Raw genomic sequence first — 26,329 nt, 5'->3', positions numbered from 1 at the left:
GTCAGCGGCACGGCCAGCATCCGGCACCCCGGGGAGCCGTGCAGCACCGCCGGGGCATGCCGGGCCTTGTAGTCCTTCCTTTCCCCCCCCTCTTTTTTTTCCCCTCCTTCCTTCCCCCCCCGCTTTCTCCTCCCAGTCGCTGCGAAGCGCGCAGGGAGGGGCGACAGCGGGAGCGCGGCCGCCGAGCGCCGCTCCGGGAGCGGGGGACACTCGCGGAGAGGGGACACTCCGGGGGGGACACCCCTGGGGAGGGTCCCCCCCGGGCTGGCCCCGCTCCCCGAGGTGCCGGCGGGATGCGCGGGGCATTGCTGCCCTCTCCCGGGTGGCACCCGCACTGCGCGCCCCCTCCCCGGCGGGGCAGGGTTTGGGCACGCAGCCCCTCTCTGCAGACCCCCTCCCCACCGGCTGGAGGGCACAGGTTCATCGCTGTGTCCAGGTCAGCACCCCCCTGGAGCCCAGGGTGCCCATGGAGCCAACCACATCCTTTTTTCCTTCCCCCCCGCCCCCCAACTTTTAACTCTTTTTTTTTCTTCTTCTTCTTTTTTTAAAAAATTTTTTTCTTTTTTCTTTTTTTTTTTTTTCATCTGAGTCCTGCCAATATCCCTGCTGTTTGCCAGCACCCTGCTCCTCCAATTTTTCGGTGTCCCCTCCTGGCCATGCCATAAAGGGAACGCCAGGAGGAAAGGGGGTGAGCAAGGCCCCTCGGGACAGTGGTGGCAGGGCAGGGAGCTGCCTCCCAACTTCCCAAGCACCTCATAACCCTGCTCCCCACCGCTCCGTGGAGCATCTCCCCAGCTCCAAGTCGCCGTCGCTGTTAATGCTCCCGGAGCTGGGTAGATACAATATAATTAAAGCAGATAATACCGGTGATGTTTGTTATGACATCGTGGTTTTGTGAGTGACGAGTGAAGGGTTAACTCCAGGGAATTGGGAATATTGCTTGGCTGCTAATAACACGTGAGTCATCGATGGAATAACACATGGGTGCAGGGAGAGACACAGCACCTGGCTGTGCAGCAGCCCTCTGCCTCGCCCGTGCGGGGCACGCCGGGGCTCCACGCCTGCTTTTGGATCAACAGGCAGCGAGGAAGGCACCTGAACCCCGGACATACGCTGCTCACCCCGGCTGCACTGCCAAACTGGGATGAACTGGGGAGCCGGGGTCACGCTGCCTTCCAGCTGGGACCCAGAGGTGTCAGCTCCGTGCCCTCGTGCCCCCAGCAGGGTCGGGGGCTGGTTTGGGGCTGGCTGGGCTCTGTGCAGGATGCAGAGCAGGCTGCACTGCTCCTGGAGCCGAGCAGAGTGCAGGCCTGGGCTCCAGCCCGGTCAGCAGAGGAATCTGCACACGCAGACAGGATCGCTGCAATTGCTGGTGGCTGAGTGAGCAACTTTGCAGGCTTCCTCGTCCCCTCGCCCTGAATGTCAGCTTTGAATTTTCTTGCTATTTTTAGGGATGGTTCAAAAAAAAAAAAAAAATAAAGCCACCGAGGAGTATCCCCTCCCTTCTCTCTTTGCAGGGCTCTGTGCCCCATGAATATTGCAGGGCTGTGGATTGCTGGACCTGTGCAGGGATGGGGGGAGAGGGACAGGGCAGGGAAGAGAGAGAGGTCGTGCAAAACCCATGACATTGCAAGCAGAACGGGTTAGAATGTAAAAGATTTATTAATTTAATCCAAAGCATTAAAAGGTCATGTATTAATCAAAGAGATGCTTAAAACTGTCAAAGTCCTTTGTCAGGTTTGAAGTGCATCTCTATAGTTATCATAAAATATATATACCAGTCTGGCACGGAGCCCCGGGCAGGGCTGGAGGAGGATGAGGAGTTAAACGAGGTGTTTGCAGCAGGATGGACCCCCCCACCCGGCCCTGCCAGACTCCCGTGGGTGCCCAGCACCCCCACACTGAGCTGGGTGCCTTGTGGGTCACCCTGCTTGTCCCCAGGCCGGGGTCTGACCCCTCTCACGTCAGCCTCGTGCCCTGTGCTGGTTCGGGGGGTGTTTGAGTCTGAGTTTGGGGCACAGGGGCTTTGGGAGCGGGGTCCCCCCTTGTCCCCGCGGGCACGGGTGGCTCCAGCCGTGGCCGTGGGCACGGGGGCGGGCGAGCTGTGCCCACGCCACTCGTGTCGCAGCGGCGAGCGCTCAGCCCTGCGGGGATTTCAGCTGAGCCGGGGCGGGGCCGGCGGCTCCGGGGCCACCCGGGTCACCGGGCGCTGTCCCCGCCGGTGCTGTGTCAGCAGCGTGGGCTTACGCTACCATCTAGCGGCTGCTCCGCCGCCGCTGTCCCCGCTCCGGCCGTGTCCCCCGAGCCACCCCTGCCCACCCCCGGGGCCAGGAGCTGCCCGGGCTCGGCCCCGCAAGGCTGGGCTCGGGGGGATGGCAGCTGGCACCCCTAAAGCCACCAGCGCCCCGGGGCGGGGGGACAGGAGGCAGTGGGACGCTGTGGGGAGAGCTGGGGGCACGGGGATGGGGGGCGAGGGGCAGAGGAAGGTGTTTGGTGCTTTGCTGGGATGCAGGAGCTGCTGTTGTGGGGAGCACAGTCCAGAGATGGGGTTTGGGGGGGGGGGGCGGGGGGGTCCCCTCCCCCCCCGGGGCTTGGGGGNTGGGGTTTGGGGGGGGGGGTCGGGGGGCTCCCTGCCCCTCCAGTGTCTGTGGAGAGCTGTGGCCAGCCAGGTTTTGTCTCCATAAAGGTAACTGCGGCAGAAAAGCCCAATTCATCCCCGAATTCCAGCACCGGGCTGCCCTGGAGCAGCAGCAAAACCGTTCCCGATTTCTCCCAGTAAAACCATTTCTGAGCAGCCCCGTGGCCAGTAGAGCAAGGCTCCCCTGAGCCCCCTCCCCGTGTTTGCCCTGTCACCAGACCATTCCCACGCCCAGAAAACCTCCGTCCCCAGCCCTGCTGCTCCCCCACAGCCTGCTGCCACGGATGCTGCTGCTGTCAGTGCACAGCTCTTCCCAATTATCCGTTGTTTTTCCGTGGAAAAAGGTGTCCCCTCACAGTGACTGGTGCTGAGCTGCTGGGTGACTGCAGATAAACCCATCTGTGCCTCAGTTTCCCCCCTGAGGGGACGGTGCCTGCAGGCCTGGACCGGCAGGCTCAAGCCTGGTCAAGCCCAAGCCCACATTTTTGGCCATTTTCCACTGTTGTCTGGCCACCGCTGCCGCGGAGACGGCTCTGCTCCACGCCCCGGGGCTCCGCGGGTTCTGCCAGCCCTGGGGAGCGGGGCGGGGGGCACAGGGACGAACCCCGCCTGCCGCGGGTGGGGACGGCTCCTTGCCCATCCCGGGGGTCCCGGCAGCGCCGGGGGCGGCAGCGCGAGTGCCAGGCTCGGCAGCGCCGGCCATCTGCGGCATCCTCGCACCTGTGCCCTGGCACCGGGGGCTCGCTGGCTCCGGACCCCCGTGCGCGGCCCCGAGCAGCCGGCAGAGCCACCCGGGCTGGGCACGGCGTGCGGGCACCGCGGGCACGGGGGAACCGGGGCACCGGGGGAGCCGGGGCGCTGGGCTGACCTCGGGCAGGGCAGGGAAGGGCTGCTGAGCTGCAGGGCTGCAGGGCTGCAGGGCTGCTCTCCCCCGTCGGGAGCTGCTGCAGGGACCAGCCAGCCCTGGGGGAAGGGGCCAGAGCAGCCCCCCCAGCTCTGAGCTCCGCTCTCCCCTCCGAGCCCCCAGCGCAGGCTCTGAAGCAAACACAAGCCTGCAGCGCCTCTGGGGGGTCCTCACCTCCCTGCCCACCTCCCGGCCCCGCTGGGAGCTCTGTGAAGGGCGATCTGTGCCCACCCACAGCCGCCCTCCACCCCTGATCAATAGCGCTCGGCATCAGCAGAAAATCGATGCCCCTCCCCTGCCCAGCCTGTGGTCACCCCGCAGCAAAATCCTTTCAGCCCCTCACCCCTCCCGGGGGCGCTGGGAGAGGGGAGCACGGCAGGGGGGACTGGGATGGGGGTCCCCCCTTTCACACAGGCCCCCGCAATCTCGGCCCCACATCCCCAGGCCCCAGCCCCAGGCGTGGGGAGGCCAGAGCTGGTGGGCACAGCCAGGCACCAGGGATGGGCACGGTGAGACACCAGGGCTGTGCCTGGGACTGCCTGCTGGCAGCCACGGCCTCTCCTGTCCCTGGCACCCAAGCTGCTCTGTCCCCCAGCCCCGGGCACCCCGCCACCCTGCCTGGCTGGGGCCTGGCCCTTCCCCAGGGATTTCTCCTGGGATGGGGAGCGGGGGCACACCCAGCCCTGCTCACTCCCAGCACGGGTGCCCAATGCCCTTGCAGGAGCTGGGGTGAAGCAGGAGCTGTGAGGATGTCTGGTGGTACCCAGGGATGGTGGCATGTCCCCACAGCCCCTGGAATGTCCCCAAACACCTCAGCGTGTCCCCACAGCCCCTGGAATGTCCCCAAACCCAGCGGCATTGGCCCCCTGCCCCCCTCCCCACAAGCCCAGCATCTTCCCCATAGCCTGAGTCCCCCTGAGTGGGGTGGGGGCCAGTCCCTCCTTCCCATCAGTGCTGAGGAATTCATTACCGGCACAGCTGGGCCCTGCTGGGGAGGCCAAGCTGCAAGGAAAATTAACCTCTTCTTCCCCAGCCTGCCGGCACAGGACCCCTCCCTGCCACAGCTGGCAGGGGGGGACAGTCCCCTGGTGGGGAGAGCTGGGGGGCTGCAGGGTGCTCTGCACGGGGGGCAGCTCTGTGAACCCCAGTGCTTCCCAACCCAGCCTTTCCAGGCCTTTATTCACAAGGGAAGTTGGGGTGTCCCCTCCCCACGTGGCCCTGGCGGCAGGGGGGATTTCTCTGCTCACCCCCTTGGAGGAGACCCCCAAACCTGTGCCCTGGGGCTGGAGGGGGTGAGGGGGCACCACCCCGTCCTGGTTTGGCTGAACTTGGAACCCCCTCAGTGTTGCGCCCCAGCTCTAAGCACCCCCAGTGCTTTTGCCCACCCGGGGCAGCTGCTCTCCCTTGGAGTGGGGCAGGGGCAGAGGGACCCAGCTGTCCCCAGCTTGTTAGAAAGGTTTTATTTCTCTGTATTTACAGACTTCATAAAAAAAAATAAACAACAGATCCCTCCCCTGCCCTTCCCTCCCGCCACGGCACTGCCCTGGGGGTGTGGGGGCGTTACTGGCCACGGGGCACGGGACTGGGACCCCGCTCAAAATGGGGGCGCTGGAGGGGCAGGGGGGCACCCTGCATTCACACTGACATGTCCCCCCAGTCACGGAGCCAGGCTGCAGCCCCGGGGGCAGTGGGGCTGCTGAGCCCACCCCGTGCCCTCGTCCTGCCTGGTGGGGCAGGAGGGAGCAGCCCCTGGGGCAGGGCTGCCCCAGCCTGCCCAGACCCCCCAGGACCCCCCGCAGCACCCCCAGGGCAAGCAGGGCTGGGTGTTTGGCTCTCAGCACTTGGCTCTACGAAAGCAAGAGGGGGACAAGGGGGTCCCCAAATACTGGGATCCCTTGGTGGGGTCGATGGCTGCTTGGGGGAGGCATCATATAAAATCTTATAAATTAAAGGAGAGACAAAGGGAGGGAGGGTTGGGATGACCTCCCACAGGTCAGTGCCAGGACTTTGGGACGCCACGCAGCTGTGCTCCCAGAAGAGATTTGGGCTGGCGTGGGGAGCTCCCCCCGAGCCCTCTGCTACTCTGTGGGTCTGGGGGGGTTCACGGGGGTCCCCACAGTCCCCCCTGCAGCCAAAGCCCCTCTCAGGTTCAAAGCTGGGTGTGAAGGCAATAAAGGGAGTGGGGGAAGGGGGGGCTGGGGCGCACAGTTTTGTTTTCTCTCTGAGTCCAGCATCCTTGTGCAAAGCCCTGTGTCCGCCCTGGGCACCCTGAGCACCCCTAAAAGGCATTTTGGGGGGGCACAGACAAAGGAAGCAACCACCTCTAAAGAAAAAAAGAGATTCACCCCAAAGCCAGCCCAGCTTGCGGGGAGTGCCAGCCCCGGGTCACTGGTTGTCCCCGGGCTGGTACTGGGGCTCAGTGGCAGTGAAATAGTCCTCGAGGAAGGACTGGAGGTACTCGAAGGTGGGGCGCTCCTCGGGCTCCCTCTTCCAGCACTGCACCATCAGCTCGTGCAGGGAAGGGGGGCAGCTCCCCGGGCACTGCATGCGGTACCCCCGCTCCACCTGCTCCAGCACCTCCCGGTTGTTCATCCCTGCGTGACAAGGGCCCTCCTGCTCAGTGCCAGCACCCCCTGCCACCAGCCACTGGGGAAGCTGAGGCACACAGGGGCATTGCCCTGTGGTCTGGGTAGGAGCTCAGTTCAGCACTGGTCCCTCCGATGGGGAAACTGAGGCACGGGACAGAATCAGCCCCGGTCTGCGCCCTACCCAGCCCACCCCAGGGTGCCCCTGCCCCAGAGGGCCATACCTGGGTAGGGCACGCGGCCTTTGGTCACCAGCTCCGTCAGGAGGATGCCAAAGGACCAGACATCCGACTTGATGGTGAACCTCCCAAAAAGTGCAGCCTCCGGAGCTGTCCACTTGATGGGGAACTTGGCACCTGCAGTGGGACACAGGTGAGGGGCTGCCCCTGCACCCGGAGAGGCCGGCACCTGGTGCACCCCCCTCTGGGGACAGCCCACCCCCGGGACACCCCTCATCCGAGGCAAATCACCTGAACTGCCCCGTGCTGAGGGTGTCCTGCATGGGGGCACCCTGAACGGGGGGCACCCTGCCCCAGGGGCACCCTGAATGGGGGGCACCCTGCCCTAGGGGCACCCAGCACCCACGACACCACTGCCTGGGGCAGCCCACACATGGGACACCCAGCACCCAAGGCACCCTGCACTGGGGACACTCTGCACCTGGGGTACCCTCACCTGGGACATCCATCAACCGAAATACCCACACCCTGGCACCTGTCTGCTGGGGGCACCCATTCCCTGGGCACCCATTCCCTGGGGCACCCATTCCCTGGGGCACCCATTCCCTGGGCACCCATTCCCCGGGGTGATCCAAGGTATCCATCACCCAAAACACCCAAAATCTGGGGTGTCCCTCACCCAGGATACCCCTTCCCTGGCACACTCGGGGCACCCACTGCCCAGGTCGCCCTGCCTGGGGGTGGCCATCTCCAGGCTAGGGGACACAGCGGGGGTCACGGCGCAGGTGCTCCCACCCTGCCGCGCCGTGTACTCGTCATCCTCGATGAGGCGAGCGAGGCCGAAGTCGGCGATCTTGCACACCAGGTTGTCTCCCACCAGGATGTTGGCGGCGCGGAGATCCCGGTGGATGTAGTTCATCCTCTCGATGTACGCCATGCCCGCCGCAATCTGAGGGGCACGGAGAGGTGAGGACCCCCCAGAGCCCCCCGGGGTGCGCCCCCACCCTGCACCAGCCCCCCGTACCTGGGCAGCCATGTCCACCAGCTGGGGCAGCTTCAGGTAGCGACCGTCCCCATCCTTCAGGAAATCCAGCAAGCTGCCTGCAGGCAGCAGGAGTCGCCGTCAGAGACCCCCAAAACCCGAGGGTGCCCTCGTGCCCAGGCAGGTGCCCCGCTCACCCTGGCTCATGAACTCGGTGACGATGTAGATGGGCTCCTCCGACACCACGGCGTAGAGCTGCACCAGCTTGTCGTGCCGCAGCCGCTTCATGATCTGGGCCTCCTCCAGGAAGGCCTCAGGGGACATGGTCCCTGGCTTCAGCGTCTTCACTGCCACCTTCGTGGTGCCATTCCACGTCCCTGGGGTGGGGACACGGAGTCACCACGAGCCCAGGGGACAGCCAGCCCAGGACAGAGGGCTGCGCGGAGGGAGGAGTGTGTGGGTGCATGCTTGCTGCTTGTGTGGATGGCTGGATGGATGATGGATGGATGATGGATGGATGGATGGATGGATGGATGGATGGATGGATGGATGGGTAAGGAATCAGGGCAGGGCAAGGAAGGGATCCCTTGGGGGGGATTGTGCTCCCACTGCACCCCACCCAGAACAAGGAGTTCCCCTCACCCCAGCACCAACCTCACCCCATTCCCAAACCCTTCGTGGATTCTGTGCCAAGTTTCAGTCTCCCCCACACCAGCGGGTGCCACCTGGCACCCTGTGATGCTCCTGCCAGGACAGAAGGGAGCTTCTCCTGCCCGCTGTGCTCCCCCACCCCGGCCGGCCGGGCCAGCCTTACCCATCCACACGTCTCCAAAACATCCCATGCCAAGTTTCTTGTCCAGGGTGACGGATTCCCGTGCTATCTCCCAGGCGTCCTTAGCTAATCCCAGGGTCTGGGGCTTCACGGCAGGGCACGGGTGGGTGAGCAGATGGCACAACCCATCGTTGTACTCTACGGGGCATGGGGGGCAGGCAGGGAAGAGGAGGGAGGGATGTGATGGGATGAAGGCAGCATGCATGAGTGGAGGAAGCAAGCAATGCCAGAGGAAGAGGATGACGAAGGTGGGACCCCCTGGCCTGGTCCTGTGGTCCCATCTGCAGTGGGGTCTGCTTGCCCATGCAGAGGTGACATGGGGCATCCTGGGGGACCCGTTGTGAGCCCAGAGGAGGACATGGCATAATTCCTCATGCCAGCAAATCAGTGTCACTCAGCCTGTCCTGGCAGGCACGAGCTTTTCCCAGTGGGGCACCAGGCCTGGGGGTACCCCCACGTCCCCCCTGCCTCTTGCTCTGGCTTGCCCACCGGGCCCTACCCATCCAGACTTCCCCGAACTGCCCATTTCCCAGCTTCTTGAGGAGCTGGAGGGACTCGCGGGGGATCTCCCACACGTCTTTGGTTTTGACTGAGAGGTCGGCCAGTTTGGGGGTTCCCTTGTGGCACGGCACAGCCAGGCGGCAGCACAGCCCCGCCGCCCGCTCTGCAGCACGGGAGCAGGGCACAGAGTCAGTGTGGGCACGGAGCCCTCCGTCCCCTCCCAGCACCCCCGGCATCAGCACGGCTCCTGCACCACCCAGTCACCCCCACGACACAAACGCACCCCCCTCCACCTGCCCCAGGGACAGCTCTGCACCCCCCTGGCCCGGCGGGACCTCCAGACCCCCAGCTGCACCCAGGGAGTGGGTGATGCCCACCCCCAGAGACAACAGGAACCCCCTGCACCCTGGGCATGGAAAGGGGGAGACTCAGGAGCCCCCTAATGCCACCAACAGAACAGCCTCCTCCTTCCCCAGGTCAGCCCAGTCTCTTACCAAAGGGTCTTCTGGGCATTCCCACCCCTCCTGTTGGCCCCCCTTGCGCCCCCCACCCCACCCCACCCTACCTATGTAGTGCTGGACCAGCTGCTGCACGGTGCTGAACTGGGCCCGGGTGGTGATGTAGTACCCCCCGCTGTCCAGCTTCCGGATCTTATAGTGCTTCACGTGGTCCCCCTTGGCCTCGTCCCAGTCCCGGATGGACAGGGAGTAGGCACCTGTGGGGGCATGGGTCAGGGAGGGGCGCTGGGCACAGCCCCTGGTGCCCCATGCTGTCCCTGTACCTTTGGTGGTCTCGCTCTCCCGGATGAGGAAGGTGCCTCTGGCGTTGCCGTGGCACAGGAGCTGCCGCTCCGCGTCCTTGCGCCCGATCTTCCCAAAGTACCACCTGCCACGGGATGGGCTCAGCGCCAGGGAGGCACCAGAGGGACCACAGACCCCCCATGCAGCACTGCCGGGGCTCATGGGGCCCCTGGGCCCGAGGCAGGGGGGCTGGGGTGTGTGTCCATCCCTTTCCCCTGACACTCACTCTTCTGCCTGGATGGAGTCCACGGGGGCCACGTAGTTGCTGGGGATGTAGCCAGTGGCTCCCGAGCTCAGCGACCTGGCCTCCCACCAGTCCCCCTCCCTGGGCAGGGAAACAGAGAACGTGGAGGAGGAGGAGGGACAGACGGACAGACCCTCTGTGTGCCTCCCCACCCTGCACGGACCCTGCTCTTCCCCACCCATCTCTGCTGAGACCACTCAGCTCACGACCCGCGGCCCTGGTTCCGAGTGGGGCAGCCCAGACACAGCCTGGGTCCCCAGGCTGGGGGCTGCCCGAGGCACAGAGGCTCCTCCCCGGGCTGGCATGTGGGGCTGGGGGCGGCAGGAGGCCCGGGGGAGGCTCACGTGTTGTTGATGATGTGGAACTTCTCCCCTTTCTGGAATGTCAAGTCATCCTCCGTCCTGGCCTCGTAGTCGTACAGGGCGATGAAGAGCGTCACCCCCCCGCCTGTGGCACACGGAGGGGACCCCGGTGAGCCCAGAGGGGCAGCCCAGGGGTGTGGCTGGCCACCTCCCCACCTGGAGCCGCCCTGCTGACCTGAGATGCCCCCGCTCCGCGCTGGCAGCGCGCTGGAGGTGAAGCCCCCCGGCTCCGGGGCCGGGGGCACGGCTGGCCCCTGGAAGTTGTTGAAGTCGGGGATGCGGGTGAAGATGGCCCCTGGCTGCGTGGGGTCGGGGTCGTACTGCGAGGCAGGGGGCTGGAGGGAGCCCCCCTCGCCCCCTGCCTGCCCTTTGCCAGCCCCCCTCTCCTTGCAGGGCACGCAGCCCATCCTGGGCACCGCCTGTGGGACAGAGGGTCCGTGAGCAGGGGGCACACGTGGCTGCCAGTGCCCGCATGGGGACAGGCACTGGGGTGCACCCTGCCACCCCCCAGCTCAGCAGGGGGACACCGGGGTCCCCGTGGGCACTGCTGCAAGGAGGGCTCTGCTGCCCGGGGACCCCACGTGCCCCTGGCACCCCGGGGTGCTCCACGGCAGCCCCACTCACTGCGACGACTCCTCAGGTCACTCCAGCTGCTCCATGCCACCCCAGGGAGGAGAAGAGTCACCTGTGGACAGCAGGGAGGGATCAGGTGGGGGCAGCACCCTTGCATGGGTTCAGATGCCCTTGGCATGGGCTGTAGCACTCCTCTGCGGGATAAAACACCCCTGTACAGGCTGCAACACCTCTGCACGCACTGAAGCACCCCTCCCAGGGCTGCTACACCCCTGCCCATGCTGAAACACTTCTGCCAAAGGCTAGAATACCCCCGAAGAGCTTGAAACACCCCATAACAGGATGCAACACCTTTGCCATGGACTACAACACCTCTACACGGCCTGCAACACCAACCACATGGGCTGCAACACCACTTGCATGGCTGTAACACCCCTGCATGAGCTACAACACCCCTGCATGGACCAAAGCACCCGTGCACAGGCTGTACCACTCCTGCACGAGCCACAACACCCCTCCGTGGGCTACAACATCCCTTCCCAGGCTGCAACCCCCTGCATGAGCTAAAATGATCTGCAACACCCCCACGAAGCTGCAACATTCCTCCGAGGGCTGCAACACCCCGGTGTGGGCTGAAACCACATCCTCAAGTGGGTTTTTCTCTCACTGTGTCCTCACCACACTGCTCACGTCCTTTCAGGGCAGCTGAAGGAGAGCCAGACCCAGTGGGAAGGAGCCCCCAAAGGGTCCCCATCCCCACGCCCTCTGCTTGCTGGGGAGTGGGTGTTTTGGGGAGCAAGGTCCCTGCTCACACTGCTGTGGTCAGCACAGGCTCTTCCGGCCACATGTGGCGAGAAGGTGTCACAGAGGAGGAGGAGGAAGTCAGGCCTCTCTTGTCACGGCTCTATGGACAGTCCATCCCCAGCCCTGTTATTGCCTGGCTGCTGGGCAAACACCCACACCAGCCTGCCCAGTTTGCACTGGGCACAGCTTCCAGCCTGCAGCCTCTGTCTGCAGCTGAGACACAGGGAAGGAGGGAAGGAGGGGAAGGTGTCCTGCCCTCTGCACTCCAGTGAGCACGAGGAGACAAAGGTTTGGGCTGGGTGAGACGGTTCAGGCAGATCTTCCCAATCATGGCTATTGATTCCCTTTCCTCTCTCTCAGCAGGGCTGGAAGGAGCCCAGCTCTCCCTTTCCATCTCTGCTCTGCACACTGGTGGTGTGGCAAGGCTGCAGCCGTTGCCGACAGGGCAGCGTTGCCAAATCTGAGGAAACTCGGCCCGTTGGGGGTTTTATTCCTGATGATAATTAGTGGCTATTCAAACTGATGGACAACCCTGGCTCTCACAAACCCTGACCCCCCCGAGTGGGAATCACCTGCCCCCCCCACATTCAGAAACTTCCCATTTTGCTGAATTTCAGCACTGACCGAGCAGTGGAGCTGCCACAGGTGCCAGCAGGGACAGGGATGGCAAGGGGCATTTCCAGGCAAGCAGAAACCCCCTGTAGCACAGCATCACGGGTCCAGGTGATGTGCAGCAGCATTGCACCCAGGCCTCCCCTTCCCAAGAGCCCCTGAGCTCACTGCAGGGTGGCTCAGAGCCATCCCTCACGCTGTCCACGGGAAGGGGACCCAGCTGGTGCTGTGGCCGATGGCTGCACGGTGGTGTCTGGCTCCAGCTCTCCCAAAAAGGAGCTGCCTGGAGCCGGGGAGCAGATGGCAGCTGAGCCCTTCCCACCCTGGCTGCCCGGCCGAGCTGCCAGGTCCCACCCGCGCTGAACCCCAGCCAATCCCTCACCCCTGTCCCGCCGGGCATGGCTGGGCACGGAGCAGCCACGTCCCTGGCTGCCCATCCATCTGTTCCCCAGGCCCCTGGGACACGGGGCAGCTCAGCCCCATGCCCAGCTGCTAGACAGGGCACAATACCCCTTGCAGGCCCAGTTGTCACCCCACGTGTCACCCGCAGAGCTGAGCTACCCCTGGGGTCACCTCCATCCCTGCATCCTCGCCCCTCATGGAACAACAGCGTGGAGAAGTCAGGCTCTGGGGGCTGCAGCCCCGTGGAGCCATGTGGGGGTGCTGGGAATGGCACCCCCCGTGCCGTGGGGACAATCATGGTGGCATTGGCCAGGCTGAGGGGGCCACGAGGCCCTGGGCAGGAGGTGCTGCCAGAGGAACTCACACAGCAGCTCGGCAGAGGGAAGAGGAAGCAGCAGGAGCACGGCGTGGGGTGGGGGGAGGAAGAGGATGGTGCTGTGGCCAACAAGGGGCCACAGGACTGGCAGGACTGGCAGGACTGGCAGGACTGGCAGGATGGTGACAGCTGGGAGGGTCAGGCAGGGGTGGCAGCGGGGCTCAGCCCCCTGGGTGTCCTGGGCCCCTCCATGCCCTGTCCCATGCTGTCATCCTGCACTGCTCCGGGGTGACCCGGCTCCTGCTCCCTGGGAAGAGGAACCGAGAGGGCTGCACAGCCCAGCTGGTGCCACCGAGGTTCCTCTGTCACCCCGCGGCTCCGGAGCTCCCCGCTCCCAGCAGGAGAGCAGGCATGAGGCAGAGGGGAAGGTGGCTCATTAGGACACAGCTGTGCCACCGTCCCATGCCCAGGACCCCACAGACCTGGGGAGGGGACAGAGGCCACACCTGCCTGCCCCATCTGCTCCTTGTTCCAGCTCCGTGGCAGGTGGTGGCGTGTCCCTGCCCCTTCCCCACTGCCCCCAGCCCCAAGGCCATCCCAGTGATACCTGGAGATGGAGCCCTGCTCCAGCTCCAGTCCTCCCAGTTCACCCAGTGCCCAGTGGCTCCCAGTGGGTGCAGTTCCTCCAGAACGAGGGGTGCATGGAGGGGTGACACCCCACACCCTGCATGCCCACAAGCAGGGCTATTCCCTGGGACGAAAACTGAAGGGTTGCCAACCCCCAAAAGTGATCTTCTCTGCAAGCCCACCTGTCAGCCACCAGGCCCGTGGCAGAGGGGTCCCCTTGCCCCCTCCCTGGCACAAGATGCTCGGCAGGGAGGGAGCCCCCCCTTCCCCAGCCCTGCAGCCCCATCGCTGGCTGGGAAAGCAGGATTTCCGCTGGAAGAAGAGCAATTCCCGGATCCAAGGGGCTGCAGGGGCGGAGGGAGGGAGCCAGCCAGGGCTCCAAATACAATGTCCCGGGAGGAGCGGGGTGGGGAGGGAATTGTGCAGGGCAGGAAGCAGCGAGTTCCTGTCCCTCCTTGGGACACACCAAGGATCAGGGACGAAGCAGAGCTGCAGGGACCGGGGGGAGCATCCGCTCCGGCCAGGGCCTGAGCCCCTGCAGCTTCCCCAGCCTCAGCCTCGGGGAGCTGAGCCTGCAGCATCGCCCCGGAGCGCTGGCTGGGCTGGGACCCTACGGGCACCGGCAGGGACGGAGGGCACAGGTGTGTGTATGTGTCCCCAGGCTGTCCTGTTCCCTGTCCAGCCTGTGGCTCCGGCACGCTGAGGGCACCATGTGCTCCGCAGGCTCCGCGGTGTCACCCCCAGTTGGTGCCGGGATGGTGACTGCAGCTGCTGGTGCCCCCAGATCTCCACCCGCAGCCCCCGCTGACCTGCGGCCCCCTAGGATGGCGAGGACGGCGGTGTCCTCCCACCCTCGGGCATTTCCCAGGGAGGCAGTGAGGGCACAGTGAGAGCAGCCCCCCAGCAGACCCCGCCAGTGTCGCGGGACTCTGTCCCCCCAGCTCAGCGCCGCCTCACCCGGGACCCAGAGCCACCCACACACGGAGGGGGCATCCCCCAGCAAGGGGGTGAGACCCCCCGCTGTCACAGGGCTGAGCCCCCCACCACCCTGCCCGCACAGCCGCACGTACCTCCTGCTCCTGCTCCGGCTGGCATGGACCCCCTGGCACCCGGGACCACCGGGGGCAGCCCCGCTGCGGCCAGCGCCGGGGGTGCCGGGGCGGCAGCCGTGGGAGAGCGGGAGCGCCCGGCCCTGAGCTTCCCCTGTCTCTCCGGCGGCTCTGGCAGCCGAGCAAGAGCTTCCCCTCCCCTCGCCCCCCCTTCCTCCCCGCGCTCGCAGCAATGGTTCATTGTACCAGCCAGCCCAGCCGCCGCTGCAGCACCCTGCGGGTCACCCTGCGGGTCACGCTGCGGGTCACCCTGCGGGTCACCCTGCAGGTCACGCTGCGGGTCACCCTGCGGGCCACCCCCCGGGCCACGCTGAGGGTCACCCTGCGGGTCACACTGCAGACCACCCTGCGGGTCACGCTGCGGGTCACCCTGCGGGTCACCCTGCAGGTCACGCTGCGGGTCACCCTGCGGGCCACCCCCCGGGCCACGCTGAGGGTCACCCTGCGGGTCACACTGCAGACCACCCTGCGGGTCACGCTGCGGGTCACCCTGCGGGGCACCCCCCGAGCCACCCCCCGGGTCACCCCCCGGGTCACCCCCCGGGCCACGCTGAGGGTCACCCTGCGGGTCACGCTGCGGGGCACCCTGCGGGTCACCCTGCGGATCACCCTGCGGGTCACGCTGCGGGTCACCCTGCGGGGCACCCCCCGAGCCACCCCCCGGGTCACCCCCCGGGTCACCCCCCGGGCCACCGTGGCTCCCCAGCCTGCCCGCGGAGGGGGCCCAGCGGGGCGGGCGCCAGGGGGTCTCAGGACCCCAGCGGCGCCCGGAGACACCGGCGTGGATTGGCAGGCTCTGCCCGCTGGGGTTTACGGGGCAGTGTGCGGATCCAGCCCGTGCCTGCCCCTGCCCAGAGCCGGGCAGACCCCCGACGGAGCGCCCACGGGCAGGGGACAGCAAAGGGACATCAAACAGAGCACTGTGGCCTTGCAAGGGACAGGAGCAAGGGGCCGGTCTGGTGGCACCACACCTGTCCTGCTGGCACGGGCTCTCGGGCAGGGCAGATCCCTGGAGGGGCAGGGAGCAGCCCACCATGCCTGGGGAACGGCGGGCAGCTCTGCCTTGTGTTCCAGGGCTGTCCCACATGTCCCCCCAAGATGGGGTGCAGCTCCTATGTGGCTCAAGCCAGTCCTGTGTCCATGGATTGCCCACTAGACATCAAACCCCTTATCTACCCCTTGTCCAGACAAAGTTGTTGGTGGGATGACCCCGAGATTTGGTATCGGTCACACCGAGCCACAAACTTCAGTGAGCTCTGGGGCTGGGGTAAACCACCCAGACCCCTGTGTGATCCCCCTGCACCCCGCCTGAACCCCCACATCCCAGTGATCCCCCTGCAGCCTCTCCGAGCCTCCCCAGCCCTGTCTGAGCCCCCTCCCCGCATCCTCTCCAAGCCCCCTGGAGCTGGCTCTGTCCCGGCTCTGCCCCACTGTCCTCCCACACAACTGGGCTGGATCCTCCCCATCTCTCCAGAGCCTTCCTCCCCCTCCTCCTGCCCCTCACCCTGCAGTGAGCCCTCCCTCTACGACCCCCTTTCCTCTGTGTCCGTGAGTCTGGCCTCGCTGCTCCCCTCGGTGCTGCCACGGGGCCGGTGCAGGCTGGGGACCCGCTCCCCGCTGCTGTCACCCTTGTCTTGTCACCTCCTGAGCGAGGCAAGCCTGGCCGAGCCCAGCCCCGCAGATCCATGCAGGGCACGCACCCGGGCGCTGCTCGGGGCGTTCCGGGGCTCGTCCCGCACCCCCCGCGCCCCGCGGGCCCCGGCGTTGCTCCATCCCCGACCGCGGGGCCCTGCCGGGACACGCCGAGCCGGGGTGCCCGTCCCCCCGCCAGGCACCACATGATGCGGGTTCCTTCCCTCCTCGGGGAGGGCCCCGCTTTCTGCATTGGCTCGGCCGGGTTTCCCCGCCGCCGGCCCCGGCTTAAAGCGGCGCAGCCGGGGCCGGGCGGCAGCGATGGGTGTCCTCCGCTGCCTCGTGGCCTCCGCACTCTGCATCGCCGTCCGGGGTGAGTCTGGCCCTGGCCCTGCCACCGCTGGGGACACCCGGGCACGGGAGGGAGATGGGAGCACCCCCAGATCTCCTCCAGCTGCGCTGCAGGCAGGGTTCAGTCTGGGGAAGTGGTTTCACTGCTCGTCGGGTCCCAAAATTTGCAGTTCCTCCAAGACACAGCTGAGATAGGGGCAAAGAGGGCAGGGGGGGATGTGTCTTGAGGGCTTGGTGGGGCTGAGGCGTGAAAATAAAACCAAATTGAGGCTTTAACCCAAGGGGTTTAACCCAACCGGGCAGGACAGGCGAGTGTGAGGGCACAGGGGTGGCAGGGCGGCCGTGCCCCCGTGGGACCCCCTTTCTGGGTGCTGATGGAGCCGAGCAGGGCGGGGAGGGGGCTGCACCCATTGCTGCCTGTGGGTGCCCCGAGGTGGCTGTGATGGGTCCCCATGGCACAGCCTGGGGTGCAGGTGGGGGTCTGCTCGTCCCCAGCTCCCCCAGGGTCGGGGGCAGGGCTGCTCCCGGCTCTCCCGGGCTGGGCGGGCGCGGTCCGGGTCCGGGCAGGTGCTGCCGGTCGCTCCCGGCGAGGAGGAAGATGCTGAGGGAGGGAAGGGCTCGTTCCCAGCACTTGTGTTGGCGTGGGGTTGCACAAGCTGGGAGCCCGGGGGGAGGCTGGCGAGGTCACTGGGAGATGCCAGGCAGAACCAGTAAGGTCCCTGGCACCCCTCAACAATGCTCTGTGTGTTGGGGACAGCTTGGCTGGGTCCCACCTTGGAAATATTCCAGGCCAAGGCCACCAGTGCTGGGGGTGACACTGGGGCATCACCCCAACAGTGCTGGGGTTCCCTGGGGGTGCAGCAGTGCAGGGCTGGCTGCAGTGTCATGGTGCTGACCCTGGGAGGTGTCAGTGCCTCAGTGTCCCTTGGATGTGCCTTGGGATGAGCTCAGGAAGCTCCTCTGGCCAAGAAGGGAAGCCCCAGGCTGCAGGGAAGGGGAGCACTGGCTTGGCAGCCTCCCATCCCCATCTCAGCTGGGGGAACACACAGCCCCCTCACCCTGCCCCTCTCTGCCTTTCAGGACAGGACCATGGGCTCTCCCGCCCACCCCCTCAGTTCGGCTCCATCTACCACGTCCGAGGTAATGGGCACACCCTGACAGACCCCCAGTGCCCTGTGGGGGAGCACAGGATGCTCAGCATGGCCCTGACCAGGCTGTCCCAGTGCCAAACTGGGGCAGGTTCCCACAGCCCAGTGCCTCTTCATCACCTGTGGGGCACTGCCTTGGTCAGCTGTGGGTCTGCAGACTCCAGGGGCTCAGGCAGGGATGCTGGGGTGCTGGGGCTTGGGGCTGAGCTGTGTCCTGTGCCGGGGACAATGCCCCCTCTGCAGGGGTCATTAAGCTGCCCTATGCCGAGATCGAGGAGCCCTTTGAAGCCTGGTACAACCTGACGGGGAACAAGAGCCGCATCCAGTACTACGGAGGTGAGAGGTGGGCACCAGCTGCGCCCCCCCCGCACCAGCAGGACTCTGTGCCTCAGTTTCCCCTTCCCTGGCACAGGGCAGGTGATAACCTATCAGCTGGCAGCGGTGAAGCCCTATGGCATGAGGTACAAGATCACGCCAGAGACGACCGAGAAGGAGGTGAACACCAGGAAGTGCTTCCAGCTGCCCGGCTCCAAGGAGGACGTGGTCACGGCTCAGAGCGTCTTCCCCAGCATGAGCGGCTTTAAGGTGGGAAACCTCGGAGCCCAGACCTGAGCTGCCTCCCAGAGCACCTGCAGGCTGTGCCAGGGGGTGCTGGGAGGCTCTCCTCCCTGTCCAAGGGCTGCAGGGTGCTGGCACCGGCCGGAACATGTCCCCACAGCCCAGGGTGCAGGGAAGGTCACTTCCCCACCCAGATCGGGGCCGGACTCCTGGAGCCTTTCCCAACTCCAGCAGCCGTGCTGGGACGTGTCACATCCCACACAAACACTGGCATTTCGTGATTTGGGCAAGCCTCTGCACGGCAGCTCAGCTGCTGCTGGCCCCAGCCTGCCTCAGGGCTGGGCACAGCACGTGAGCAGTGGGGACAGCAGGTTGTCACCGAGCTGGACATGCCGGCATGGCGAGAGCTTGGAAACACACAGGAAAAACCTGAAATCTTTCCAGGATTTTGGAGAAATGGTGCAGCCAGACTCGCTGCTGCGGGTGCACAGATTGCTGTGCACAGTGGAGTGTCCCCAGGGCGCTGCTGAGCCACACAGGGGGGTCTGCCCTTTGTTGCTCCCCATATCCTTGCCCCAATTCCATCCCATGCATGGCTGTGTGCTAGTGGCCACGCAGCCACTGGATCCAGCTGGAGAGCATTGGGCTGTGCAGAGGGGCTGGGTGGGCAGCAGGTGGCCTGGGGGAGGTTGGAGGTGGCCGGGGGGATGTTGGGGTCCCCTTCCTGAGGCCGTGTCCCCCCAGTTCCTGCGGGAGGAGTACTACGAGGGCCGGTACTGCGCCGTGTGGCAGAACGTCACCCGCTGGGAGCAGAAGAAGAACGTCTACACGCTGTGGGTGACCAACTCCAGCTGTGGGGTGGCCCCCGTGCACTACGAGATGCGGGGCTACAACAGCCTGCTGGGCTCCCACTACGACAAGTACGAAATCGCCTACACGGACTTCGACAACAGCTACCCGCCCTCGGTCTTCGACCTCCCCGTGAACGGTGAGCAGGGAGGGCCCCCATCCTGCCCGTGTGTTGTGGCGAACATCTCATGTGTGAGGACACGAGGCTTGACTCCATTTTTTTCAGAAGGCTGATTTATTATGTTATATATTATATTATGTTATATATTATATTAAAATATATATATTAAAATATATATATTAAAACTATACTAAAAGAACAGAGAGAGAGGAAGGACCAGAAGGCTACAAAGAACAAGAACAGAACAGAATAGAATAGAATAGAATAGAATAGAATAGAATGCATAACAGAATCCTGTGACTGCTCACAGCCTTGGCACAGGTGGCTGTGATTGGTTATCAATTGAAAACAATCCACATGGACCAATGGAAGATGCACCTGTTGCATTCCACAGCAGCACCTAGTTATTGTTTACATTTCTTTCCTGAGGCTCTCAGCTCCTCAGGACGGAAAAAATCCTAAGAAAGGATTTTTCATAAAATATCATAGCTACACCTGTGGGGCTCGGGCTGACAGCTCCTCTCTCACTCCCCAGAGACCAAGTGCGGGGTGCTGCCGGGCAGCGTGGCGGAGCACCGCGTGCTGGCAAACCCCATGGAGGACCTGGTGGGCCAGCAGCCGCCCTGGGCACACCGGGTGTTCCACGACTACCGCCGGCAGATGGGGCGGCACTACGGCTCCGCGCGGGAGCTGGAGCACAGGCAGAGCATCTTCGTGCACAACATGAGGTACAGGCGGGGGGGTGCCGGCCCTCTGGGGGTGCTGCTGGCGCCCTAGGGGTGCGGCAGTGCCAGCTGGCGCTGTCTCTGCCGTGGCGGCAGGTTTGTGCACTCGCGGAACCGCGCCGCGCTGTCCTACACGCTGTCCCTGAACCACCTGGCCGACCGCACGCCGCAGGAGCTGGCAGCGCTGCGGGGCCGCCGGCGCAGCGGCACCCCCAACCGTGGGCTGCCCTTCCCCACCGAGCTCTACGCCGGCATCATCCTGCCCGAGAGCCTGGACTGGCGCATGTACGGTGCGTGTGGGGTCGGGGGACAGCGGGGTGCTTTGGGGCTCAGTGCTCCTCAGCCAAGCCTGTGCTCCCCATCACTACACTGAGGGGCCTGTGGGACTGTGCTGTCCCTGGGCTGCACAGCTGTGAGGTTGGTGAGGCACTGGAACGGGCTGTACTGAGAACCTGGGGTTGGCCAAGGCCAGGGTGACAGGGCTTGGAGCAACCTGGGGCGGTGGAAGGTGTTCCTGCCCACGGCAGGGGTGGAACGGGTGGTGTTTGAGGTCCCTTCAACCAAAACCATTCTGTGCCTCTGTGACTAAAGGCAGCTGGGTCAGCACTTGGCCCTGAATTCACTCTGATGCCCCAGGGACAGATGTGACATCGGAAGCAACATCTGGCTTCACCCATGTCCCCATCAGCTGGGAGTGACACCCTCAGAGCTTGCCCCTAGCCCAGGGTGGGGGTCCCAGATTTGCTAGTGCATTTCCCCCCTTCTCAATTAGCACCGAGACCTGGCTGTGCTGCCTCAGGACCTCACCTCGTGCCTCAGTTTCCCTTCCACCTGCCTCCATCCCTCAGTGCCAACCCAGTTTCTCCTCCCGTGCCCCGTTGTCCCCAGGCGCTGTCACCCCCGTGAAGGATCAGGCTGTCTGTGGGTCGTGCTGGAGCTTTGCTACAACGGGAGCCATGGAAGGCGCCCTCTTCCTCAAGGTGGGAGCAGGGCTGTGCCCCACGGAGCGGATGGGGTGCTGGCAGGGTGCCTGTCCCCATCCCTGAGCTGTGTCCCCCTGCAGACCGGCGTGCTGACCCCCCTGTCCCAGCAAGTCCTCATTGACTGCTCCTGGGGCTTTGGGAACTACGCCTGCGACGGGGGCGAGGAGTGGCGGGCGTACGAGTGGATCAAAAAGCACGGGGGCATTGCCAGCACCGAGTCCTACGGCACCTACAAGGGGCAGGTGAGGAGGCCCTTGTCCCTGTGGCCTTCCCAACATCCTGGGGCTTTAAAGCCATGGTGGGACCCCCCTGGATGTGTCAGAGGCACTAACAGGCTCTTGAGATGAGGATGTCACCTCGTCCCCAAGGCACGAGGCTGCCGTGGTTCACAGTCCTGTCAAAGCCAAGCCCCAGGGCTCATCCCGGCTGTTTTGTCACCGTGTTCCTCAGTTTCTCTTCTTGCAAAACAGGGACGAGGCTCCTCCACCTGTGCGTGGTGCCATGAGTCACTCTATGCCCGGGGTACCCAGGGATGGAGCAAAGCTGCCTGGGGATGGGGCTGTGGCAGCAAGACGCAGGCAACAGCGTCCAGGGCTTTGGGTGCAGAGCCAGCTCCCCTCCTTGTGTCCTTGAGCAACTGGGAAACACCCCCAGCACCCTGGGCTTGGGAGGAGCGTGGGGTCAGAGCCTGGGGCTCTCACAGCCCAAATTCCAGATCAGATCCAGATCTGATCCAAATTCCTGCAGATCCAGATTCTGCCTGCATCCGCGGGGTCAGGCAGGGGGGGCAGGTCCCAGCCAGGGATTCTGATGACAGTGTGTGTCTCCTGGGTGTGTAGAATGGCTTGTGCCACTACAACCAGTCTGAGATGCTGGCCAACATCACGGGTTACGTCAACGTCACCTCGGGCAACGTCACTGCAGTCAAAGCTGCCATCTACAAGCACGGCCCCGTGGCCGTCAGCATCGACGCCTCGCACAAGAGCTTCTCCTTCTACTCCAACGGCGTCTACTACGAGCCCAAGTGCGGTGAGACAAGCAGCACATGGGGCACAGGAGGGCCTGGGTGCCTGAGGAGATGCCAGGGCACCCAGGAACCATGGTTTTGATCAAGGGGGGTTGGAGGGGATGAGCCCTGAAGTCCCCTGCAGCACCGAGGGTAGCCCTGGGAGCAGGGATGCTGTCACTGGGATGTCCTCTGGACAGGGATTACTGGGCAGGGATCTTCTCCAGGCAGGGATGGTCTCGGGAAAGGAATGGTCTCTGGAAAGGGAGGCTCTCTGGACACCAGGCAGGGGTGCTGAGCCCTCTGTGTGTCACTCCCTGCAGACAACACGCCGGGGTCTCTGGACCACGCGGTGCTGGCCGTGGGCTACGGGGTCCTGCAGGGAGAGACCTACTGGCTCATCAAGAACTCCTGGTCCACCTACTGGGGCAACGACGGCTACATCCTCATGGCCATGAAGGACAACAACTGTGGGGTGGCCACCGAGGCCACCTACCCCATCCTGGCCTGAGCCACCTGGCTGTGCAGGGAGAGCCCTGGGCGGCTTTCTCAGCACTCAGCCCTGGAGCAGGCCCCTCAGTGGAGCCATCGGGAAGCTGGGGGCACGGTGGGACAGCCACACTCGGTGCTGGACACAGGGCAGGACGGGCACTCAGCACTGGGCTTGCCAATAAAGACGCTGGAAAAACACTGGATGGCTTCTACAGGAGGGATTCAATTGCTGTCCACACAGCTGTGCCCCCCGAGCCCCAGGCACACATCCTGTAAAAATCCCTGGCCCCAGCCTGGCTTTTTGGTCCAGTGGGACCCTAGGGGTTTCCTGGGGAGGGGACATTCCCACCTGGCAGAGCCAGCTGGCTCTCAGAGCCATCCCAGACACCCGGGGCGAGGGGAGCGGCTCTTCCAGCTCTGAGGTGGAGCACAAACAACCCCGGGGATTTCTGCTGAGATGAGAAATTCCTGGCATGGGGTGCTGGGGAGGGGGAAGGCCTCCATGCCACAGTGCCTGCAGTGGGGACTTTGTCACCAGGGTGTTTGCCAGTGCCACCAGCCAGGCCCCTCACTCTCTGGGGCTGCTCCCCTTGTTGGCAGTGGCTCGGCTGGGTGCTCTAATTTTGGGCTCAAGCCACCCTGGAGAGCAGGATCAGAGCACAGGGATACCAAAACAGGGTGGGAAGCTCTCCCTGCCCTGGTCCTGGCAGTGTCCCACCTTTTTGTGCGGGGTGCACAGGGGGTTTTGGGGTGCTCCTGAGCTGGTCACACCCCAGAGCTGTCCTGCTCCTTCCATCTTTTCTTGCTCCAGAGCTTCTCCCCAAAACTTCAGAGGCATGGAGAAGCCTGACCACGAGCTGAGGGTCTGGGGCTGTTCTTGGGGTGTCCAGGCCACAGGCCAGCAGAGTTTGCAGGTTCATTGTGGGGGCTCTGGTGCCGTTCTGGTGGTGTCCCCCCGGGGATGGAGCTGGGCACTGCCAGGCTCTGCCCCCAGCTCCAGAGCCCAGTCAGCAGCAGGAGCTGGGAAGGGAAACCTGGAGGAAGGGAAATGTCATCCCCGACTTGTAGCTGCATCTGCACAGGCTCTGCCTTCCCCCAGATGGGGTTTTGATAGCTGAGAAGTGACATCCCCCACAGCTACACCCCAGTTTTGTACAGCAAACCACTGGCAGCACCTAGGGAGCTGCACTTCCCTCCAGGTGACACAACTGCTCTCATCAGTGCTGGCAGGCCATCATATCCCCTTGTTTTCCTTCACTTGTTCACCTGCTTATTTGTCAATTGGCTGATTGTTGAAGGGGTCTTTAATCATTCCCAGCAGGGAGGCTGGCTGGAATTCATGTCTGGGAGAGGAATGATCACTGCACAGGAATAATGTGGTTTATTCCGTGGGAGTCCAGGTCTCCAGATCTTTGATTCTCTTGACTGCAGTCAATAAAACATGCTTTGACTTTCAGGGAACCGTGACTTTCAGGCTCCCTTTGGATAGGTGCTGTCCTGAATTTGCTGCTGAACACAGAGGTGGCTTTGAGAGCTGGAAGTTTTGTATCCCCAGGAAGCATTTACTGAAATTCAGCATTCATGGCATTAGGCATATTGCAGCCCTGAGCGTGGGTAGTTCAGATGGCTGGGAACTTAAAAAACTATCTATTTATTACATTTGAAAAAGGGAAAAATAAGAAAGGACATACCTGAAGGGAGGTTTTCAGTTTGCAGAGCCAGATGTAGGTTCTGGCTCCCAGCCCAGCTGAGCTGTGACCTCCAGACTTCCCTGGACACCCAAACCTCAGAGAGGCTCCAGGTTTTGCAGAGCACAGCAGAGCACAGGCGCTCTGAACCCTGCTGTTTATTGGAAGCAAAGCTGGCCTGAAGCTCTGCATTGAAGGTTTCCCTTGGGAGAGGCACCTTGCAGGAAACTCCCCAAATGTGATACATGGGTGGCAAAATATTAGCTGGGCTTGGTGTTTAGTGGAGTGAGAGGATTTGGGAGCCACCTTCCACATCCCACCTGGAGAACCCCATCTCAGTCTGCGGGGTGGTTTGGGAGGGTGCTGAGCTGGGATCCTCCACAGGGAGGATCAGCTTTTCCCCTCCTGGGATGGGCATGGCAGCCTCGGGGTGATCTGAGCTCCGTGCTGGGCTCCAACCCACCCAGCCAGGGCCAGGCAGGACACGGGGAGCGAGGCAAGACCGGGGTCACCACCACAAGCAGCTCCTGGGAGGAGCTCTGCTGCCGGTGAAACAGCTCCTCTGTGAGCCACAGCATCCAGGTCTGCGGGATCAATCTGTCCACACATCCAGAAACCCAGGGTGGGCTGAGTTTGCCAAGCTAAATTATTCTCCGAGGAAGGGCGGCTGGGATTTCATCTGGGTTTGGTTTCTCGCCCTGCCCTCGGCTGTCCTGGATACATTTCCCTCCGGAGGCAGCTGCAGACCTCTGTGCAGCAATGCCAGGTGGCCAGAAAATGTGCTCCAGCCCAAAATCTGGCTGCCTTTCCCTGCTGGATGAATTATCTGTGAAAACCTCTCACGGCCTGCACAAAACAAGGTAATTATTCAGCAGGCGGGGGATAGGCAGAGCCAGAGTATGAAATTATTATCTGTTAGTGATTTACAGAGAGCCACAGACGGTGTCAGGGAACAGCAGCTGAATCAAACCTGCTTTGGCAAACCTTGTGGCTCCCCAGCGCTGCAGGCGCAGGAGGGCTGGAGGAGAGCTCACACAGCACTGCTGTGCTGGGGAAGGGGCTCCGGGGGGCTCTGCCTCCCCAGCACACAGCCAGGTGCTCATACAGGGGAGGGACGTGCTCATATAAACTCTGTGTGAATGTACAGATTACTTTTAATAATGCAGGTTACCAAAATCACAGTTGAAGGAAAGAAGAGATTTGGGTCATATTACATATTTTCATACAACCCTGAGATCTTAGGATAGCAAAAACCACCATCAGGGGAGACTTCTGTCTCACACGGCAACCAGAGCTTTTTGGGGCACAAATAGAGGATGTTCCTGCCCATGGCAGGGCATTAGAGAGAGATAATCTTTCCAATTCCTCCCAGCCCATTCCACGGTGAAAGGGTGCATCCGGCAGATCTGAACAGCTCCCAAGCTCTGAAGGCTGGAGCTGCTTTGCTGCCAGTGTGGCTCTGCTGGAAAATCACCGAGGCAGCGGCTTTCCAAGCGTTCCTTCTCACACTTCCTTCAGCAGCAGCTTCACAAACTCTCCTCCTCAGCCAAATGCTTCTCCCTTGGCACCCGAGCCTGCTCTGGCAGGTTTGTTGTTCACATTCTCCAACCATTCCTTCTCCTCCAGCCCCAGCTATTTGCCACTCCGTACCCCCCACACCCTGACTTTTGGGTTTTAATTGACAGGATGAGGGGGAACGGATTCAAACTGAAAAAGGGCAGGGTTGCATTTTATGTTAGGAAAAAATTCTTGGCTGTGAGGGCGGGCAGGCCGTGGCTGCCCCTGGATCCCTGGCAGTGCCCAAGGCCAGGCTGGACAGGGCTGGGAGCACCTGGGACAGGGGGAGGTGTCCCTGAGGGTGGCACTGGGTGGGCTCTGAGGTCCCTTTGAACTCAAACATTTCACAGCGCTGCCCTTCTCCAGGTGCGCTGCCCAACCCCAAATTCGGAGCATCCCCAGCCGCCTCCTCCTCCTCCCGCGGCTCCTCGCAGCCCCGGAGCAGAGGAGGGGTTTGCTCCCAGGCACCCGGGGCTGCCAGGCTCTGCCTCCCGCTTCCCACCGCCGGGCATTTCCCAATCACAGCCCAGCACCCCGCACAATGCGGCTCATCTCACGGAATTAAGCGCTTCTCCTACACACAGCACATTTGCCCGGTGATTAAAACGAGTCCCCGAGGTAGCCAAGCACAGCAGAATTCCGGTTCATTATGCACACCCACGCAGCCAAGCTAAAAACCCAAGGCACTCCCCCAGCCCTTCTTGGGAAAGCCTGAGCAGCTCGCATTTCAGCTGCACCGGGAATGCTCT

At 63.6% G+C, this 26,329-nt stretch overlaps 2 protein-coding genes across 4 annotated transcripts; one reads left to right on the top strand and one right to left on the bottom strand.

The window, feature by feature from the left end:
- Positions 1-4,987: 4,987 nt before the first annotated feature.
- On the bottom strand, positions 4,988-14,619 carry FGR (FGR proto-oncogene, Src family tyrosine kinase). 3 transcript variants are annotated; one of them, XM_039733746.1, is made up of 13 exons: positions 14,432-14,619; positions 10,652-10,712; positions 10,203-10,446; positions 10,010-10,112; positions 9,648-9,746; positions 9,403-9,506; positions 9,187-9,336; positions 8,103-8,258; positions 7,486-7,665; positions 7,331-7,407; positions 7,102-7,255; positions 6,352-6,483; positions 4,988-6,136 (listed from the first exon to the last, which is right to left on the bottom strand). In XM_039733746.1, the coding sequence occupies exons 3-13, from the start codon at positions 10,432-10,434 to the stop codon at positions 5,928-5,930; spliced, it is 1,596 nt and encodes a 531-aa protein (XP_039589680.1). In that variant the 5' UTR covers positions 10,435-10,446; positions 10,652-10,712; positions 14,432-14,619; the 3' UTR covers positions 4,988-5,927. The 3 variants fall into 3 exon arrangements, with proteins under 3 accessions (XP_039589680.1, XP_039589678.1, XP_039589679.1); XM_039733744.1 differs by lacking the exon at positions 8,103-8,258 and adding an exon at positions 8,620-8,784 and having other exon boundaries at positions 14,432-14,616; XM_039733745.1 differs by lacking the exon at positions 8,103-8,258 and adding an exon at positions 8,620-8,784 and having other exon boundaries at positions 10,203-10,712; positions 14,432-14,617.
- A 1,680-nt stretch (positions 14,620-16,299) lies between these two features.
- Positions 16,300-22,527, top strand: LOC120513883 (digestive cysteine proteinase 2-like). Its single transcript, XM_039733716.1, is given in 12 exon segments — positions 16,300-16,322; positions 16,324-16,475; positions 17,534-17,593; positions 17,845-17,937; positions 18,014-18,186; positions 18,904-19,147; positions 19,665-19,857; positions 19,951-20,144; positions 20,743-20,834; positions 20,918-21,079; positions 21,677-21,866; positions 22,167-22,527. Coding segments are annotated over 12 exon segments (1,755 nt in total). The 5' UTR covers positions 16,300-16,308; the 3' UTR covers positions 22,355-22,527.
- Positions 22,528-26,329: the final 3,802 nt, after the last annotated feature.

Source organism: Passer montanus, unplaced genomic scaffold, assembly GCF_014805655.1.
Source record: "Passer montanus isolate IOZ18808 unplaced genomic scaffold, ASM1480565v1 scaffold89, whole genome shotgun sequence".
Taxonomy (NCBI): domain Eukaryota; kingdom Metazoa; phylum Chordata; class Aves; order Passeriformes; family Passeridae; genus Passer; species Passer montanus.
This window is presented reverse-complemented; position numbering and strand designations above follow the sequence as displayed.